This window comes from Furipterus horrens, unplaced genomic scaffold, assembly GCF_987537825.1.
Source record: "Furipterus horrens unplaced genomic scaffold, mFurHor1.1.pri manual_scaffold_15, whole genome shotgun sequence".
NCBI lineage: Eukaryota > Metazoa > Chordata > Mammalia > Chiroptera > Furipteridae > Furipterus > Furipterus horrens.
This window is the reverse complement of record NW_028327185.1, coordinates 2,393,048-2,413,574: the sequence shown is the minus strand read 5'-3', so window position 1 is coordinate 2,413,574 and position 20,527 is coordinate 2,393,048. Positions and strand designations below refer to the sequence as shown.

Genomic DNA, 20,527 nt, shown 5'->3' with positions numbered 1-20,527 from the left:
GCTATTTCCCAGTAGTTTACATACAAAGGACATGCTAAGAAAAATCGGCCCTGCCTATTCTAATCCTCCAAGCAGGTCTGCCAGGACACGCCCTCGCTGAAGCTGAAACTGACCTGAAGGCATGGAAAGTGCACATCTTTAAAGGTATTTTATAATTACGTAGCAGTTCACTGACTTCTTCCTCAATTAACTTTAATCAGTCCCGTTTTGCTATAACTGCCATTTCCTTTCACTAAGTGCTCAACTTTCGTCTCGTACAAAAACACAAATTAAGGATAATTAGAAATTAAACTCATGTGAAAAACAAAAATAAATCTGGAGTACACGTGAATTTGTATACACACAGTGGTTCCCTTTGATTAAAGTAACAACATTGAGTTCAGTTGGACATAGACTGCATGATTTGTTTGGCACCTTTTCCAACAATTAGGTATGGAATATCTCCGCTCTATTTCCTAGAGTTCAGTTAGCCAAGGTCAAAGAGACCAAAAACAAAAACAAAAAATCTATTAAATCTCATTAATTAGTTATCCTTTCCCCTCCCTAGTGAGATGAAGATACATTGTTGATGTGAAATAAATGGCAAAATACAAACGGTAAACTTCCCTCAAGCTATAACCGTCCTGTTTTGCTTTTAACACATTATCAATTTGTGTCATTTAATGCCTAGATTTATAGTTGCATTTCTTATCCATAATAATCGAAGCATAGGTTAAAAACCAACAATTTGGGTAATTGTTTCAATTCTACATTTCAGTGAAGAAGCTGCTCTTACATTAGTTAGCTTTCTGGCTTTGAGTTTGTCCAAAGACCAAAAGATGATGATAACCTTCGATTACGTCCAGATAAAGAACCAACACAGAAATACCCAGGACTTTCTTATAAATTCAAATTCATAGGATCACTTATTTAAAATCTGGAGGAAGTAATCACGACTCTGACATCAGGATCAGGAAGAGCTGCAATTGTCAGCAAACTCATAGTCGTTCCGAAAGCCTACATGGTCCTTACACTGTTCGCGATGGGGAAGGCGGAAGAGCGGAATCAGACCAAAGAAAAATAGAACTTCCACTGATGATTAAAAAAATAAGAATAATGTCAACAGCTACTAATTTTTAAAAGTTGGAGATAGTATTTAAAATTGGCACTAAATAATCTTTTAAAATCACAAAAAATGTTCACTTCAAATATCATACCTCAAACCATGCCCCAGTATGTGCGCGTTCAGGCCAGAGCAGCACCTGCCTCCTGCCCGGAGCCAGCGCTGCGCGCGGGGACCAGAGACGCGCGCGGGGACCAGAGACGCGCACGGGGACCAGAGACGCGCGCGGCTGCCCCGCACCCCGCGCCCCGCGCCCCGGGCCTACGCGCGGTGCTCCCCGTCGGCGTCGAGGCCCAGCAGCGTGCCCAGGTAGGACTGCTCGCGTGGGTCCAGCAGCGGCTCGGGCCGCACGGGGTGCACGATGCCCGCGGGCTGCGGGGGCAGCGCGTACTTCTCCAGGAAGGCCAGGTCCGCGGCGCGCGGGTAGCCCGCGGGCGGCGGCGCGGGCGGCAGGAGGTCGTGCGAGGCCGGGGGCAGCGGGGCGGGCGCACGGCCCAGGTCCCCCGGGGGCGCGGGCATCTGCACGGGCACCAGCGTGACCGGGACGCACACCTCGGCGGGCACGCTCTGCAGCGCGCCCTTGGCCTCGGCGGGGTACACCTTGGGCGGCTCCAGGTACTGCTTCGCCTCCGCGCGGAAGAGCTTGTCGTCCGAGGGGTACTCCACGGGCAGGGCCACCAGCTTGTCCTCGGGCGCGCTCAGCGCGTCATCGGGGGACTTGATGCCGTGCACGTGGTCTGTGTGGTACTTCAGCTTGTCCTTCCGCTTGAAGGTGGCCGTGCAGTGCTGACAGTTGAAGGGCCGGGCATCCGAGTGAATGACCAGGTGCTTGGTCAGGGTTTTCTTAATCCTAAAGGACTGATTGCAGATTTGACATTTGTACGGTTTCTCGCCTGCACGAAGAGGAAATTAAGCATAAAATGCACGCACACGCTTGGTAAGACAACGAGCTTAAGCAGAACATTTTCCACGTAAATTCTGCCAAGAACGTCATAAAGGCAGGGACGTCAAACACTGTCACAAAACTGCAAGCGGCGAAGGGAAGCCGCTGAGGCGCCTTGAACCCTGGCTGCACCACTTCCTCCCCAAACCCTGAGCGAGCTCCCCAGCAGCAAGCACGGGGTCCTCCCGTCCCTGTGGACAGTCACCGGCTCCCAGAGCGGGGGCAGGGGCTCCAGGAGGAAGTGGAGTCACCGGGCCTCCGCCGAGCCTGGCGTGGCGCAAACCTCGCCGTCAGCACCACGGCTGGCTTTTGCGCTCACTGCGGCCTCCAGGCGCCCCAGCTTAGGGCCTCTTCGGTGGACAGGGGTGTGACCTGGTTTTGACAGCGGCACCGCAGCAGTAATAGATTCTTCACTGTAATGCTGGGCTATTGAAAGTGCCCAAATCCAGCTGTTCCCCATTCTGGGATCTAGGAAAGCAATTCTTTTTCTCTCCCAGAACAGCAGTTTAACAACATTCAAACTAAATATAAAACAAAGCAGCTATAAAGGCGTCAATGAGCGTATTTCTTTAAAAAAAAAAAAGAAAAAGAAAGAAAAGCATTAAAAACTGTGAATTTATATGAGATGCCAAACAAGGACTGTGAGACCAGATAGGAAAGGATCCAACAGCGTCTACGTTTCAAAATACAGCCGCATCGCCGAGGGGAGAGGCGATCTGGAAAATGGCAATTTCTGGAAAGCGGCCGGAGCAGATCCTTCCACTCTAACCACCTCTAGGTGGCAAGTGACTCTGTCCAAGGAAAACTATACAGTGGCAACTTGGTAACCATGACAAGGAGGCCATGTCTGAATTATTCTTTTAAAAGAGAAGAAAATAAATGTCTTTATAGAGTTACACAGATACAGAGGAACCATAAACAAGCAGAAGAGGAAACGGAGAGCTAAGAGTTGAGTAAATTCCCGAGGAAAAAATGTTTTCTCAAATTGTACAAAAGGGTGCGCAGAGTATTGAAGCTCATATAGTAGAGACTGGAACCCCATCATAAACTCATGACACTGACTTTAATATACTGAGCAAACATCTTAACAGGAAAAAACAGAACAATTTAACCAGCAACACGTATTTTACTCCTGAGTAAATTACACCACAATATATATAAATTGCCCATTAAGTTTTACCTGAATGTGTCCTAAAATGCATTTCCAGACTGGATTTGCCTTTAAAAATCTTCTTACAAACATCACATTGATGAAAGGTTGCTTTATATCTGAGAAAACAAGAAGGTTTCAGTTTTTCAACACAACTTTAATAAGCAATATGCCACGCCTCAGAGAAACGCACCAGCGAGGCCAGGATGAGGGCTGGAGTAATCACTTTTTCTCGTGGAATAATGTCATTTTCCTTGAAGAATAAAAGGCAAACTATGGTTACAGGCTTGAGAATCTGGCAGACATTTTCTTAAAAATTAAATGAAGTGAGCCTGTCACTTCCAGGGAAACACCGACAACATCCGTCAGTGAGAGGATGTGAGTTCTCCAGCCACGGGAAGGTTCTGGAAGGCGTGCCCCGCCCTCGTGCCATCTACCCTTTCCCTGGGACGCTGGAGGCAGGGCAGGCCCGTGTGACCTGCCGACGCTGTCTGGTGGAACATGTCAACTCGGGGAAATCTGCGTACCTCGGGGCACCCGCATTCCCCGTGACCCCCGCGTGGCCCTGTGACATGTGCAGGTGGAACCCCGACTCAAGTAGCAGGCACACCCCCAGCTTAAGCGGAACAGGCACAGAGACTGCATGTGCCTCCTTCCGGATGTCTCCCACTGCTGCCGCCGCTCAGAGGTGACCGCCTGTTCGGTTCCAGTGCAGTGGCCACGGGTGGCACCACGGCCGCCGAGGACAGGGCTGTGCTGACACATCTGCTCCTACAGTCACACGTGGGAACGGGCTAACTGCCTTCCTCTACTGCAGCCGAAACACTATGTGACAAGATATGACAACTCAGCTATGAAGCCGCCGAAGAGATTTACAAAAACTGTGAAAAGACAGTGTTCTGTTGTGTAAAACATTTTTCACATGATTACTATTTACGCTAGCATGTGGTGAGTGTATTATTGTTTTAAAAATTAAATAAGAACTTACAGGTTTCTTGTTTTAATTTCTAAAGGTTTATATAACTTAAACTATGATATACTATTTGTTACGTTTTAAGTGACAAAACAAAACCTCCTGAGGGACTGAATGGTGTTTAAGGGTCTGAAGGGGCCGAGGAGAAGGCGGCAGGCTCTCCGGAGGCCGCGGGTCTCTGGCCCGTCCCCGCCCGTCACACGGGGGGCCAAGCTCCGAGGCCTTCCCCACGCAGCCGCAGCCTCGGGCACCTCTGGGTCCCGGCCCCAGCGGCCCTGCTGCCGCCTGACGGACGCAGGAGGAAGAGGACTCGTCGGAGGACACCGATTCAGTGGGAACGTCCCCGGACAGAAGCAGGGAAGGACGCCCTCACCAGGCCACGGAAATGTGAACCCTGAATACCAGTGAGCGCCGCCGACTGGTCCTCAGATCAGCCCACGGCTTCTGCCTTTGACACCCCGGGTGTGCTGGCTCCACGACTCAGCAGCCATTGCACTAAGACTCGGGGCACCAGAGGCCACGTCTGCTCCTGAGCTCTCGCTCCAGACACGTCGCCCAAGAGCAGGAGCACACTCCACAGTTCACGCTTGGCCACCCAGTTACACCCGGGTCTCTAAACTGCACTGGAAGTTGATGTTCGGGACAACGCTTGCCTCCTTCAAATGAAACACCGCTGCAAATGCTTATGCGACTCGGAAGATTTAAATTCTGACTGCAAACATTCCCCGGTAATTGCTGTCCGCTAAGTATAATACACAGGCAGTATATTTACGTACTCCAAGATCCACAGCAACCACGCAAATGAACTCCCCAAAGAATGCCAAGATTTCATGTTAGTCATTACGTCCAACATCCACCACCTCCCAGCCTTTGAGTGACTGAAAACGAGTGTCATCCAGAGAAGCTCCGCTCAGCGCCTTCAGGCCCCTGGAGAGGCTGGGCCGGGGAACCCCCCCCCCCCCCCGCCCACATAAGCGAGGTAAGTGAGGAGGCCCGTTGCAGCGTCCCCAGCCCGACAGAGGCCTGGCCCGTCACTGTCACTTACTTCTGCCACACTTTCTCTCCCAGGTGCACGCTCTTGTAGTGCACGGTGAGGTGGTCCCTGCGGCCAAAGCACTTCCCGCACTCTTCACACTGGTGAGCCTTTTCACCTTGAAGACCCAAGGATTCGATTAGAACACGCGCCTCCGCTTTCCTCCAGGGACCAGGGACCCAACGGGAGGGGGACGTGGGGAGAAGCACACCGGAAGTCAAGCCGCCCCTTATTCTGGGTGCCCGACTTCAGCCTCCTCTCCCAGACACCTCCTCCCGTGGCCCAGGCTCCTCTTCGAGGATGCAAAGCCTCGGACCAGCGTTGGCAGCCTTATGCTGGGACTTCGCGGCTTACCATTCCATGGAACAGGGCAAGGTAAGCAGAGTTCCTTCCAAACTCAGGGTTTCGGGGGGGGGGGCGGAGGGGAACCCATATGTCTAGGTATCAAACACCTTCAATGAACGTCCATGGAACCAAGCTGAGGCTGCCCTCCGTTTATAAAAAGGACCTGGACATTTTCAGGTCTTTGTACTTAACTTTTAAAAGGTCTTTCATCTGTGGGGATGTCTTACATTTGCAATGAGCCAAAGTACAAACATAAAGGGAAACTCTAGATGAGTCCAATTTCTCATCTCTATTCTTACATTCAGCAGCAGAGGCGTGGCCTTTAAAAATCACTTTCTCCACTTTATACCAGTGTACAATTTAATCCTGTAGCCTCTAGAATTAGAAATGTAGAATCCTCCACCTAAAAATGAAAATGTTTAATTCCAGTGGGAAAAGTCATTAAGACCTTTCATGTCTTCAAAAGGGTAACAGCACCTCCACCTGCCTCAGGAGGGTTGTTCCAGAAGATGCAGACGATCTGCCGTGGGCTTCACACTTACGGTGACAGCAATAACCATAACCCCTGGTCTACTGTACTCAGGGAACTGGGCCTTTTTACACTTCCTGAACGTCAGTCTGAGAGGACAACAGGAAAGGAACCCCCAGAATACAGACATCGGGAGAGCATAAAGAGGTCTGAACTTGGTCAGATGACTGCGGTACTCTTCCCCAAAGGCAGGGTTTCGAAACTTCACTGTGACACGCACTTTAATACCCAGTGACAACCGTGTCTGTCCAAACGTCTGCGTTTTGCTAACTTCTTTCAGCTTCAATCAAAGTGACAAATACTACCTTGGCATCTCCCTTTAGGGAGGTGTCAACGGCGATGGTTGCTTTTATCTGCGTAATATGCAAAATGCACATTTTGAGCATTTGATTAAGACAATTTTAAAATATAGTCTGTAATCATAAAAGGCAACCCAATGGTTAAAATTACAGGGAAGAAGACCAAGGCATAAAATGATGCCCCTCTTCAGATGCTTTTTAAAAAGGTACTTAGAGCCCGCGTCACAAAGCCATGGCTGGCCTCCACCGAAGTCCTGGAATTACAGGCAACACACACACAGGCGCGCACACAGCGTCCTCCTCGGGGGCTGCTTCGGGAGGGCCTCCGGACGCACCCTCCCCCAGGCCCCCCTACCTGAGTGTATCTTCTTGTGCTTGGTGAGGTGGTCGTGACGGATGAACGTCTTCCCACACTCGTCACACTCGTACCTCTTGTCGTCGTGATGGACGCGCAGGTGAAGCCTGCGGAGAACGATAAGCGGAGGCCGCGGTGAGGCAGAAGGAGGCCTGGCCGCCACTCGGTAACAACAGGACAGTCTCCCCTGCGGCCCGCCCGCCACCGGCCTGGCCCCGGGCCTCCTCCTCGACTCCCCTCATGCAGAGAAGCACGTGAACCTCTGCACCAACTCATGCGACTTCTGGGCAACACCCCTTCCTGACTTCTTCCGTCCTCGGTCTCCTTCACCGAACCTGCCAAACAGCTAGCGTCGTGCCCGCCTGCCTGGTGAAGTCTCAGAACAGGAGCAGGTGTGGGTCCAGGAGGAATCCGCACCGGACACGAGGGACAAATGCCGACAGTGGGAATGCCACCCCTGGTAAGTAGACGGGCCCTCCGGGGACCTGACCGCGCACTGGCAGACTGACAGCTGAGCACCTGGGGACCTGACGACCCGTCAGCTTGCTGACAGTTATGCTGCACCACTCCGTGCCCATCAGGCTGAACAAAATAGCTCCCATTGTGCAGCTGCCCGAGGACACACTCTTAAAGGTTTACATCATGAGGACGGCTTTCACTTGAATGGCTCCCAGCCTCCCCGTCCTCCATCTGCGCCCATCCCGGGCAGGGGCAGCTTTCTCACTGACGCGGCCCAGACAGGCCGTTCCCGCTGTAGGGAGCACCAGTGACCGGGCTGGACTACGTGTAAAGGGGAAACGGTCTGTTTAAACTCAAAAAGAGGTGAATAAGAAAGGAAAGGGCAAAGAGCAAGGCCTTCAGGATAAAACCCATCCGAGCATTAATAAAAAGAAAAACGGTACGCCTATCTTACGCAGTCCCTTATTATTTATTCAGAAAAAAACAACTTTTCAGAAACTCCCAGTGCAGTCAGGGATTCAGTTATAAAAATAATTAGGTAAGTTTAAAACAAAGAAGACTTTCAAAAACTGAGAATCCTGAGGTTTCCAATTTGGCCGTATTTTTATACCAAACTGTCCTGTGACAGCCGAGGGTGAAGACACCCTCTAAGTTTAAGACCGTGGAGTTATAACAAACTCAATTAGAAGAAAAGTAATGAAATAAATTGTTAGATGATGACAATTTAGACAGCAAAGCAGCCAGCGAATCTGGTGGTGAGGAAATACTCAACGATACTTCATCCCACAGAAGGACGGGAATACTAAAACACGTAGGGGAGAAACCTACAGTTTTCTGCACAACTTTGCTTGTCATAAATGCTAAGACATGTTTTAATTCAACAAACAACTAAACCACTGATAAGATCAAACAGAATGAAAATGAAGGCGTAATTTCATCTTCCTCAATTGAAGAGAACGGCCTGACTCACCTGTAGGAGCTTCCATGACGAAAGCTCTGCCCACAAATACTACATAGATGAGGCTTTTCTCCGCTGTGGATCCTCAAATGTTCCTTCAAAGTCGTTCTACGTTAAAAAATAGGTATTTAAAGGAAAGATGTTTTGATGCCCATGTACGTACTAAACACAGATTTCCAGGAAGCCTCCCCGAAAGGCGGTCAGGCCAACACACACTCTGCTTCTGAGACCAGTCCGTGGAACAAGGGACGCCACACGAACACCATTATCACCATGGCCCCCAACTGCTGGCCCAAACGCATCAGCAGCCTGGCCGGCGGGGCTGTGGAACGCGCAGGGTGGTCCCGCCCAGGCAGAGGCCGACGTGCGCGGGCATCAAGTCTGACCCTGGCAGGACCTGCTGAACTTGAAGGCCGGTTCTGCAGTGAAGGCAGCTCCCCGCCAGTAGGTGGCGCGATTACACCCCCCCAACCCCCCCCCCCCAGCACCTCACAGGTGAGTCTGCAGGTGAACATCCCAAACACTATTCCTGGACCCCCACCTGTGAAATAATTAAAAGTAGAAACACAGAAAGGTTGTTTTGGCTTTTGGTGTGTTTGCTTTTTGTTCTGGGAGAAAGACCTTTAAGGGGGTTCATGATGCATACAATTACATTAATAATTATCAATCTGTAAATACAAATGTTCATATCAACAGAGCATGCCGGTCTTCCTATTCCACCATCATATTCCTGTTATTTTAAGAAAGTGGCGTTTCTAATTTTTTCATTATAAAACTTTAATATACTCAAGAGTCATACATACTATTGAAAGAATAGCAGACGCAGAGCAGTATAGCTTGTAAGGCCCCCACACCCGGCCTCAATCCCACCCTCCCTACTTCCCGCAGCAATAATCACTTGTTACATCTCCTCTTTTTTGTTCTGCTACCTACATAGTATGTAGCACTAAACAATGTAGCGAATGTTTTTGAAAAGCCCAGTAGCAAGCACAAACCTAACAATGTTGCCATTTTTAGATAAAGGCCGCGCCAGATAATCGGAACAGGGCATCTAGATCCAGGTCCGGCTGTAGCTTCCCTGAGTGTTAGCGTGAGCCCTCTCCAGCAGGTCAGTGGGCAAAGTCATGACTAAACGCTGGAAAGTAGGTTCCCCCCACTGGGGTCCCCGGTGAGCTGACCCGGACCAGGCACCGGCAGTCTGGCAGAAACGCAAGCCAAGTGAGCAGGCCGCTCTATGTATGTGACTGCCGAGCTTACTGTGACCTGCCCCTAATTCTTACAGATAGGTAAAAAAAAATTTTTCTACGGAATAAAACAAATGTGCTCTGTTACATCACGTAGCAAGGCATAAAGGTAAGAGGAGGGGCCTCGCCACACACAGGTGCTATACAGAAGCAGAGGACGGGTAAGAGTGTGGGTCAGGCTGGGGGGAAACGAAGAATTCCTCTTCGGTGGGTATAAAACCTCGGCTATACAAGAGGAGCAAGTCCCAGAGGTCGGCTGTATGACATGGTCCCTGTGGTTAACAGCGTGGTACCGTGCGGTTAAACATTTGTTGAGAGGGTAGATGTCATGTTAATTGTTCTCATCAGTTAAGAAAATAAAGATAAAAAAAGATTCTGGGTCCGACCTTCTGCCCCCTAATTAAAAGTGGAAGTTTGCCAGCAGGGACCTGAGCAAGGACAGCCCCCAGGGTCTCATGGGTCTCCAGTGCTCGTGAGGACTGGGGACCCACAGCACACGCGGGTTAGGCATCTGACACCATGGGGCTTCATTCCCCACCCTGACGCGAACGATCCTGTGTCAGAATTCCTGTTTCCAGTTTAGTTCCTCATTCTGGTGAAGCGCACCCTTTAGTTGCTTCAAGAGAAACAGCACAGCCCTGGCTGGTGTGGCTCAGTGGATTGAGCAGCAGCCTGTGGACCAAAGGGTCACTGGTTCGATTCCCAGTCAGGGCACAGGCCTGGGTTGCGGGCCAGGCCCCCAATTGGGGGCATGCAAGAGGCAACCACACACAGATGTTTCTCTCCCTCCCTTCCCCTCTCTCTAAAAATAAAAAAATAAAATCTTTAAAGAGAGAGAGAGAAAGGGTACAGTAAGGCCAATTTTTTGACATCATGAAAAATGTCTTAATTATTCTCAGGCTGGCTTGTTAGTTTGACTAAGAACAGAATTCTAGGTCGGACACATTTTTCTTTCAGAATTTTGAAAGTACAACGGCACAGAAAAGCCCAAGTGATCTAATGCTGATTTCAGTGTATGTCCCCTTTTTCCCTAGAAAAAAACAGAAGCTTCTCTTTGTCCCCAGTGTTCCAAAATGCCAGTGATGTGCCTCAGCGTAGGGTTTTCATGCACCACCCCAGGCCTTTATGAATCACATCGGTCTGGCAGCTCATGCCCCTCAGTGCTGGGAAATCATCGAGAATTATTTCAGTGATTTTTTTTTTTTTTAATCCGTTTTCTCTGTTCTCTTTCTCAACCTCTTGACCGGTCAGCTAAAAATCTAGGCTTCATTTTACATTTCTGTCTCTTTCAGCTCTCTTTTTGGGGCGAGTGCCTCCATGTTGCCCTCCAAGCTTTCCATTCAAGTCTTTCCTCTCTCTACCATGCTTTGAATTTCTGGGAGCAGATTTATTATGTCGTAACGTTTACGTAACATCCTCTTCTTGTTTAATGGACTCTACATCTTCACCCGGGATATGAAAGACAATCATTTACTTCTTTTTCTGCAAGTTTTCTTTCCTGCATAATCTATTCCCCTCAGATTTTCTTTCTTTTTATGTCTGCACTGAAACCTAGCTTCCATGTTAAATGTTCCCCTTCGTGTCCCGTATCTCTCCACTGTGTGTGTGCTCCTGAGTACGCATGACAGAATAAGCACTGGGAGGGAAGGTCGGTGAGCATGGGTGGGCTCTCATGACGCGGCCTCCCTGTGGGCCATCTGGGTGGACTATTCGGCAGGGAAGATAGCCGCCTGCTGGTTGCTCAGATTTTCAGGGAACTGTTTCCTACTCTTCTGCCTGGAAGATAAAACCTACAAGCCCCTGTCAGCAGGGACCAGACCTGGGGCTTGCTGCTTTGAACCTCACACCTGCCAGGCTGGGAGCAGTGCCCTGTGTGGGGGGGCAGGGGAGAACCCGATGACCTAACTTTCCAAGCCATTTCTACTGCAGAGCTCGTCCCTCTGCCTCTCCTTCCCCCGGGTGCCAGAGCACCCACAGCTGCTAGTCCTGCACCTTCCGTCAACTCTGTGATGGGAACCAGGCTGTCCTTGTCTGCGTGGCCACCTCGGCCTCTAAGTCCGTTAGCACGGGCCCACTGGCTCTCTAGCTTCAGATCTGCTTGCTTCCTGTCGCTTCTTTCTGTCTCTAGCTGACTGTCTTTGAGATAAATAAATAAATGAGTAAATTTAATATGTTTCTGGTGGGATTTCACACAGAGACAAAACGGTCTCTACGTTCCATTCATCGGAGCCCGCAAATCCTGACTTGATATCCTCTTCTGTAACCGTTTATTCAATTTCTGCTTTTATCTTTAAATTTCAAATGAAAGAGAAGCCGCGTACCCAGTTCGCCTGACGCGAAACCCCCGCACGGCACCTGCTGCCGCTGCCCCTGCCCAGCAGGCCTGGGCTCCTGGGGTCCGGGGGAGACTCCTCACCTCTCCCGGACCGACTTCCCGCAGATGAAGCAGGTCCATTTCCGCTTCCCGCCGTGGGTGCATTCTATGTGGCGCTTCAGATTCCCGGTGTCGTTGAACTGGCGGCCGCATATGTCACACGGAAAGGGGCCTGAGAAGGAAAGGAGAGCGTGTCCGTCACGTGTAAGGAGTCGATCCAGGTCCCGCGTAACCAGATGAGAGGCTATGGGGAACGTGGCCGGGCCCGACTGTGCCAGAATGAGTGCCAGACTTGCTTATTGTTGGGGGGAAAGCCACACATTGGGGGACCGTAAGGGTCAGAAACGAAGGGTTCGAGGGGACTCGCAAAGGAGACGCACAGGGGAGAGAGGCAGAGCGGCTGAGCACTGGGTCTCCGTGTGCCCAGGGGACTGGCTGCGTTTCCTCCCGCACAGCACGTAACACGCTCATGCCTGCTTTTGTCGGCGCCCATGTAATGGCACAGCGCGGCCCTTCCTGTCTAGTTTTCTCTCTCCTCGGTCCCTAGGAGGCAGGTTTGCAGTCATTTCTCTCTCCCTAGGGCTGAGTGCAGCCCCTGGCGTCTAATACAATACATGCTGACAAACTAGCGAGTTAATACATGGAAACGGCCGCTTTCCGGGTTGAGATCAGGCTGGCAAATGTAGAAAATGTCACAGATGAAATTTCTCAAATAAGGAAGTAATGGGAAACTTTGGAAAAATTAATTTAAGAGTTCATGCTTTGAAAAGGTATTGTTCAAGGAAGCTGTCTATTTGGATGAAGTCTCAGAATTTGGGAAAATAAAACTTAAAGAGGAATTAATTAATTACCGATGAATTATAATTCCATCGTGAATTACATATTTCCACAGTGAATTATAATGCACAGTGGAAAGAAACACCATTTGAACGCATCTGCGGTTCAGAAGCAGGTCGAGGGGCAGAACTGGTCAGAGGCCAGGCTGCTCCGCAGAACACCCTACGTGTTACTAGAATCGCGAAAATGATGTATTTCTTATTATAAAATAGTCTTAAAAGTGTTTAAAGACAGCTGTGCTCTCTCTCTTCCAGGCAAAATATGCCAAGGTGCTTCCAGTTCTGCCCACGAAACACCTTTAAGACCTTGGTCCGCCAGCCACCGGCCTCTCGAACACAGTCCTCCTGGAGGGTGGTACCCAGGTCAGTGCAAAGCCAGTGGGACGCTTACCTCCTCATTCTGAGCAATAATTTGTATTAATACAGCTCAAAACTACACGGGTTTTTGTCGAGTCATACGACCTTCTTGGTGACGATGTGCCCTGGAAGCCGCGGCTCTGAAGCCCATCTGTTAGATTAGTTTGGATTCTGGGCCATTTTACAGTTTTCCCAGTGAGACTAAACGTCAGACCCTCCTCCTGTCTGCGACTCTGTCGTTATTCTTCATCAAATTTCACTTAACTGGTGGTGACCACTGGGACAGCCCAGTTTTCTTCTTACATTAGTTTCTGCTAGACACACGTCCCCTGCCCGCTCTGCGTTAGCGACAGGCTTCCGCAGCGGGAACTGCCCATTTCTGTCCGAGCTGCCGATGGCAGCACCGAGCAGGACCGGGAAGACCTCCGGCCGGTGTGGCCACAAGTCATCGCCGGGACTGGCGGCCGTTACCGTGCCCAGGGGGCCCCACCGCGCCACCAGCACTGGGGGCGGAATGCATCCAGTGCGACACGGAACTCCAAGGAGACTAACTTGGTTGCACCCCCTGAAAAGTGAGTATTTTCCCAACACAAAAGTGCCGTACCCCCAAAGCCACCCAGCTGTCACTGGTGACTAAATGCCGTTTAGAGCCATGGCCACATCTGCCACCGAAACAGTAAATACTCAGAGAGACGCATTTCCTCGCCTTCGGCGGCGGCAGCAAACACAGATCCCCTCCCAGCCGCCGCGACACCTTCTCCTCGATGACCGGACAGCAGAGGGCTCCCCGCAGGCTGTGGCCCCCAAGGGCTGCGACTCCCTGAGGGAACTGCGCTGCTTACCCAGATGGAACTTTTCTTGGTGCTTTAACCGCGCAAACCGCGACTTGAAATGCTCCTCGCAGTAGGTGCACTTGAAAGGCTTGTCTTGAGAATGCAGGATCATGTGCTCCTCCAGGTGAGGTCTTCGGGTGAAGGACTTCTTGCAAATCTGAAAGGACACACATGCAACATGTAAGGGAAGCCGGATGAAAAATTAAATACAAAGCTCCTGACGAGGAGTGCCCCCCTAAATTCAAGCTCTGGGGCTAAAAAGCTCTGTGGTTCCTACCGAGGCTTCCTGGGTCCCAGCGGCCATGCCTGCAGGAAGCTGAAGTAGCCCACCCAGTGACCAAGACAGAGAAGACTCAGGGCTCCAGCCACCTGTCCTTACTGGGCTCCCAGTTGTCGGCCATGTGAATGAAGCCACTTTGGAAGTACCCCCAAACCAGACCAGATGACACCACCCACCAGCTGAAAACGATTGATATCAGCTGAAACCATGTGGAATAGAAGAATCACCTAGCAAAGCCTTGCCCCAAATTTGTCTTACTGGCCCATAAAATGGTGAGATACAATAAAATGATTGTTGAAGGCCACTAGATCTCGAGGTGGTATGTTACGCAGCAAGAGACGTTCAGAACTGGCGGAGAAATTCTAACAACTGACTCTCTTGTACAACCCTGATGTCACAGTGTACATACAGGACTTCAGACGTGACACAGTGACTCGGTGAAAATAAAGTGAGGGTTCCCATTTGTCCGCCCCACAAGCTAGCCCACACCAGCCTGACTTCATCAAAACATCAGGACGTCGCCGCGTAAAGGAAAATCTGAAAGGGAGCTAAGCTAAGTTTATATCACTTGAAAATCTAATGACTTTCCCGAAAGGTGCCATTAAGTTTAGTCAGGTTTTCTATTACAAATTAAAAGCTATTACATCACATTTCCAACTTTCACTCTTAGTCTTCTTAATGGAAATAAATTCTTGTGCATTTTCAGGATGAAATCTGAAAGAGAAAAACAAAAAGATTATTTTTAAAAAGGTTATATTAGTCAAGTCAATATTCCATATAATCTGAGGACAGTGATCGCAAGAACCAGACAGATTCCTTTTTCCCTCAGACAGACACATGCAAGTACTTTGAGAATATACATATCAGTGTCATTTCAACAAACGAATATATATGCCTAAGCTTATGCAGAAAGTGTCGAAGAAAAGTCTAGACATATTTTCAATACAGCCAGGGACCTCACTATTCACAGATCATTTTCAAGGGAATCGCCTGACTTTTTTAGTCCAGGTTTCACTACATTTAATTTCTTAGAGTTAAATGTGCAAACCATCCCAAATATTCTTTCACCGTTTTTTACTGTATCAGCTAAAGGCGAAGTGGAGCCTGAGGAATGAGTTTCCTGGAGTTCTAAGATCATACTCTCTTGGAAACATCGTTGCCAAAACCCAGGACAGAACTCAGGATAACCTTCCATCTTGTTTCAACCTCAAGAACTCCATCTCAACGGCGTTAACCATAACCGTGAACAAAGTGACACTCGCTGCTCTTAGTAACTTTAGAGGCTGCAGAACGAGAGGCAGCGACAGCCGCGGCCACAAGCCCAGCCCGGGCGTCCTCGGCTCGCTGGGCGCTTAGACGCAAAGGCACCCTCGAGGGTGTTACGGCAGCAAGATAATACTTGCCTCTTGACATGCTTGGCTAACGTCTTCTTGCTTGCGTGAAGTTTATTACAATAAGGGCACTTGTGCTCCTTCTTATGAAAGTCTGTGTCATTACTGTGCTTCTTTCTGTGAACAGTTAGGTTAGACTTTGTTGAATAACGCTGGTGACAAATGTCACACTCAAAGGGCTTCTCACCTGTGTGAACACGTGTGTGGCTCTCATACTTCCCTACAAAAAGAAAGAAACCAAAACTAAGTTCAGTACATTTACCAGAATGATAGAAATTAGACAGTGGAAAGAAAAATCACCTCCTGAGTCACAGCCTACTAATACACAGACCCACACCCACACCTAAAAATAACTTCCCCGAAACTTTTATCTTTGATAAACCTCAATGACTTACGGTTTTGAGGTTATTGCTCAAAATTCACCTTTCCTTGAAAACGTGGGTCACCACTTCCCCTGCTGTGTTCAAGGGGTGAGATTTAACCCTGCACTTTATTGGGGGACAGGTGTTCTTGCCTGTCCCCAGGTAAAATGTGGAATGAGCTTCCAGACATCACAAATAACAAGGAGGTTTTATGAAACAAGAGTTGAGCTACCTTACTGTCTAGATCAGTATTTACAAACTAAAAGTCACTAGGGCCCATAGCGTGGACCCCTTGGTGTCATTAGCATTGGGGGCGGGGCAAAAAGAGAACAGAGTAGAAAATGTCAAGGTGCATTCGCACAGGCTGACGTGCCAGAGACACGCAGGTGCCCTAGACGAACAACAGGAGTAGCCGGCCTTCCTGGGCCACCTTCTACGTTTCCTACATATTAAGTGGTTCACAAGGACAATCCCCTTCAATCCTCATAGTCGCCCCCGGGAGACAGTACTATTAGCATCATCCGGCTCTCCTTGGAGGAAAGAAAGGGCAGACGGGCTGAGTAACTTGCCCAAGATCTGGATTCCAAAACGTAGGCAGTGGGACATCCCCCAGCTCCCGCTTTTTTAACCAGGATGATATAAGCTCAATTGCGATCTCTCTCATTCTCTAAGAATGGCGGGACGCTCCACAGTCCCAATGAGGCTATGCAAGGGGGGGAGGGGCGGTCAAAGGGGGGGTCATGTAAAATATGTTCAGAAAGGTAGGCTGGAAATCAGCCTACCATGTGACCTCTTTATTCCCACAATTACCTGGGCTGCTCTTGGTTTAAAAAGCTGCAGAGGGCCCTGGCCAGGTAGCTCAGTGGACTAGAGCATCTTCCCAATACATGGAGGCTGCGGGTTTGACCCCCAGTCAGGGCACAGACAAGAAGCAACCAATGAATGAATAAATAAGCAGAACAAATTGAGGTTTCTCTCTTTCTTTTTCTTTCTCTCCCTCTCCCTCTAAAAGAAAAAAATCAATATATATTTTTAAAAAGCTGCAAAGGGCTTAGTTTATCAGGACCTTCATCCTGAAAATATTTTCCCAAATTATGTGCAAAGAACTCTGGTTTCTTGGGACATTAAAAAAGTACCCCAAGAAATTTAAAAGTTCACATTGGAACAGTTCATACAGACCTCCAAATATTATTTTACTAGCAAATATTAGAGCCCTTGAATTTAAATATTCACTGACATGTTTTTAACTTAAGCTGACAGACCATATTTCCTACTTACGTTTTTCTAGTAAGGGAAAAGTTGATATATTCATTAATAAAATAACCAAAGAACCTGCTAATGAGGACACTTCCTAAAGGCTCTACCTACAAAATTAAATTACATCCCATACAGTTTTATTTAACCATGTATGAGTCTAATCTGAAACAACCCAGTTGTCAACAGTACTAGACAGTGGAAAAGTGAGTGTATATCTTTTTCCTTTTTAATTTATTTTTATTGTTTTTCTATTACAGTTGCCCTGTTTTTCCCCCTTTGCTCTCCCCTGCTACCCCTCTTCCCCCCACGAGTGTATTTCTAACTTATGCATTACCAAGGTCAAGGGGGAAACGGTAGGAAGGTTATTAAATTAAATCTAATATAACCTAATTCAATTCTCTATAGTGACTCAAAAATGGCACTTATCCGTGGAATTAAATTAGCATCTCAATCAGAGCTCTACATTCATCGTCAGTGGAGCTTCTCCTACCACACACATGAACTCATGATCTGCCACCTGTCGGGGCAGGAGGAAGAGAAAGGACGGGCCGACAGAAACGCTTGAGTTCCTGAATCCCATCAAATTTAAACTAACGGGACAACGCCTGTAATGAGCAGCCACGAGGCACCCTGGCTAAGCGCCTTTGTCAACTGTCCTCTCCGAGTTGCGCTTTTAACCGTCGCCTTAGAAACGCCCGCCGAGAAGGGTGACAGGGACAGAAACGCGCGCTCCGTCCTCACCTACTCGGTCAAAGGTTTTGTCGCACTGAGGGCACTGCAGGATCTTTTTGTTACTGCTCGGCACGACCAGCGGCGACAGGCCCCCACGAAGACGCCCCAGCGCGCCGCCGGCCGCGCGCTCCTCCTCCTCTTCCTCCTCCTCCTCCTCCTCCTCCGCGTCCCCGTTCTGCTCCTTCTCGCTCTGCTCCTCCGAGTCGGAGCCCTCCTCGGACATGCCCTCCTCTAGCTCCTCTTCCTCGGCGTTACAGTCGCTGCCCGCATCCTCGGAGTCGCTGCCGTCGGGCTTTTCCCGGCCGAAGGCGTCGGCGCGCAGGGCGTCCTGCCTGTCCGCGCCGTCCGGCTCCTCCTCGCTGCTGCCGTCCAGCCTCCCCGGGCCCCGCCGGTTCCTCTTGGACCTCCTGGTGGAGAAGCTCCTCTCCAGCATTTTTAACCCATGTTTCTTTCCTAACAACAGGGACCTGTGGGTTTTGGCCAAATGGTTCTCTAAAGACTTCTTGTAACAGAAACGTCGGCTACAGAACGCGCACTGGTGATTCTCCGACAGCCTCCCGGCGAGCCCGCCGAGCGCGTCCCCGTCTCCGGGCGCGGGCGTCTCCGTCAGCGCGGACTGGAACGGGGCGCCGCTCTCATTATTGAGCAGCTTCACCGCGTCGATGATGTCCAGGAACTTGGCGGCCTCCAAAACAAGGGGGATTTCGTACTTGTACACAAAAAACTCAGAGGTGTAAAGAAACTCGAGCAAGTGCTGAAAAACCGAGTGCGTCACGTGGTCCAGGGTGACCACATCCGTGCTCGGGTTTTTGCTCAGACACGCGTGGAAATAGCTGCTGCCCACAGCGACCACCACCTTGTGCGCGCTGAACTCCTTCCCTTCGACTACAATGAGTAAGTCACAGAACGACGGCTGCTTCTGCCGGTCGTCATTCAGGTACTTGAGCAGATTCTTGTTATACTGCCACGAGCTCAAAAGCGTCCTCTGGTCGGGGGCCGGGGGCAGGTCCTCGAAACAGGGCAGCGCTTCGGGGGCCGGCCTCTGGGTGCAGTGGGCGCAGGTCAGGGCGTCACACGCTCCGGCACCATGTCCTGCGGGAGACTCTTTGCGGTAGCCCAGGTGGATCTTCTCGTCAACACTGGAAGGGACCTTCCTCCTCTTCTTCATCGCACCACCCCGATTCCAGAACAAGAAACTTCATAAGGGTCTCCAGGGGCGTGTCGAGGAAAAACGGAGTAAAACTAGACTGTCTGGGCTAACAGCGTCCGGAGGGGCGCGCCGCGGGGTCTCGTGGCTGCAAAGGAGGAGGCACCGCGTCAGACAGCGAGCGGCCCCGGGCAGGGCCGCCCCAAACCCCGCCCGCCGCCCGCCGCTCAGCCCTTCTTCCTAAACCACAACGAAATCACGGAAAGGCACGGCTTCCCCTCGTTCGTGGCTGAGATTTCAGGGCGGAGAACGCGGAGGGCCGCGTTGGGGGAAAAAAAAGAAACCCACGAAAGCAGCGTCCAGGAAGCCGAGCGCAGCTCTCGGGCGGGACGCGCGCGCAGGGCGTGGGAGGGTGCGCAGGGTCGGGAGGGGACGCCCGCCGACCACCAAGGGTGCAGGTGGACAAGGGGCGTGGGGCTGGTGACAATAAGGCCTTGGCGGCCGCGACCCGCAAGTCTCTCCGCTACGTGCTTTCCCGGAGCGGGCAGGGCGCACGACTTTGGGGACAGAGCGCGCCCCTTGGCCAGCGCCCCCCGACGGGGACGACCCCAGGTGGGCGCCGTGCAGGACGGTGGGGTTAACTGCAGGGACGCCCCCGGCCAGCACAAGACCCTCCGCAGGCCCTGCCCCGGCGGAGACGGCGCCCGCCCGCGGCCCGCGCGCTCCCCTCGCCCCCACGGGGTCCCCGGGCGAACGCCCCACGGATCCATTACCGGGAACCCAGGGGTCCCCCGCTGGCTCCTGGCCGCTGAGCTCCACTCCGGGCGCGCGCGCTGCAGCGGCGACCCACTTCCGGGTTTGGCCCCCCCTCCGCGCCGGCCCCACGGAACACGTCAGCGCGCGCCACCGCCCCGCCGCCCCGAACCCCGTGCGCGGGCCCCGCTAGCCACTGCGCATGTGCGCGCGCCCCGGTGTGCGCGGGCCCGTGCGCCCTCGTGGCGCGCGCGCGCGGGGCCCTTGGCAACGATCGGGTCCAAGGCTCCGCGAGTTCGCGGCCGATGGGACCCGCCGCGACGGGGCGCGTGGAAACCGTGCCGGGAGCCGGGCTGGGCGGGGAGGGGCCGCGGGCGGCGCGGGCGGGATTGCGCGCACCGGGCTGAGGCGCTGCCTGCAGCCGCTGGCATTGGCCACGCAGCCGCGCGCGGAGCCGGTCCCCAAACACTGCCACGGCGGAACCCGTGTGGACGGCGCTTCCTTCTTCTTCTGAGTTCACCAGCCAACGCAGTTGCTCCCGAAATTCTTCTTTAACCTCTTAGTGCGCACAGAAGACGCGGGGAAACGTACATGTAATCCAAGCTGGCAGGTCAGGAAGAGAAGCCAGCAGCAGAATCCACAAGGACACCTTCCGGGTCCAGCGCCTAAGAGTCTGCATTTTTAACAGACGCAGGGGATGCTGATATTTTGGCCTGAGGACTTATTTTAACAGACTCATGTAATCGATAAGCTCCTGCCCTTCAGTGTGATAGGTTTAAAAAGGACACGAGAGAACTTTTGTTCATTATTTTGAT

The 20,527-nt window shown here is 51.2% G+C and overlaps 1 protein-coding gene across 1 annotated transcript; it reads right to left on the bottom strand.

Annotated features, from left to right (window-relative positions):
* Positions 1-1,340: 1,340 nt before the first annotated feature.
* Positions 1,341-19,814, bottom strand: ZBTB41 (zinc finger and BTB domain containing 41). The gene is made up of 11 exons (XM_090263225.1): positions 19,733-19,814; positions 17,822-19,107; positions 15,474-15,681; positions 14,715-14,784; positions 13,800-13,947; positions 11,807-11,936; positions 8,159-8,254; positions 6,730-6,836; positions 5,214-5,319; positions 3,226-3,314; positions 1,341-1,995 (listed from the first exon to the last, which is right to left on the bottom strand). The coding sequence occupies exons 2-11, from the start codon at positions 18,978-18,980 to the stop codon at positions 1,364-1,366; spliced, it is 2,745 nt and encodes a 914-aa protein (XP_090119351.1). The 5' UTR covers positions 18,981-19,107; positions 19,733-19,814; the 3' UTR covers positions 1,341-1,363.
* Between the last annotated feature and the right edge of the window lie 713 nt (positions 19,815-20,527).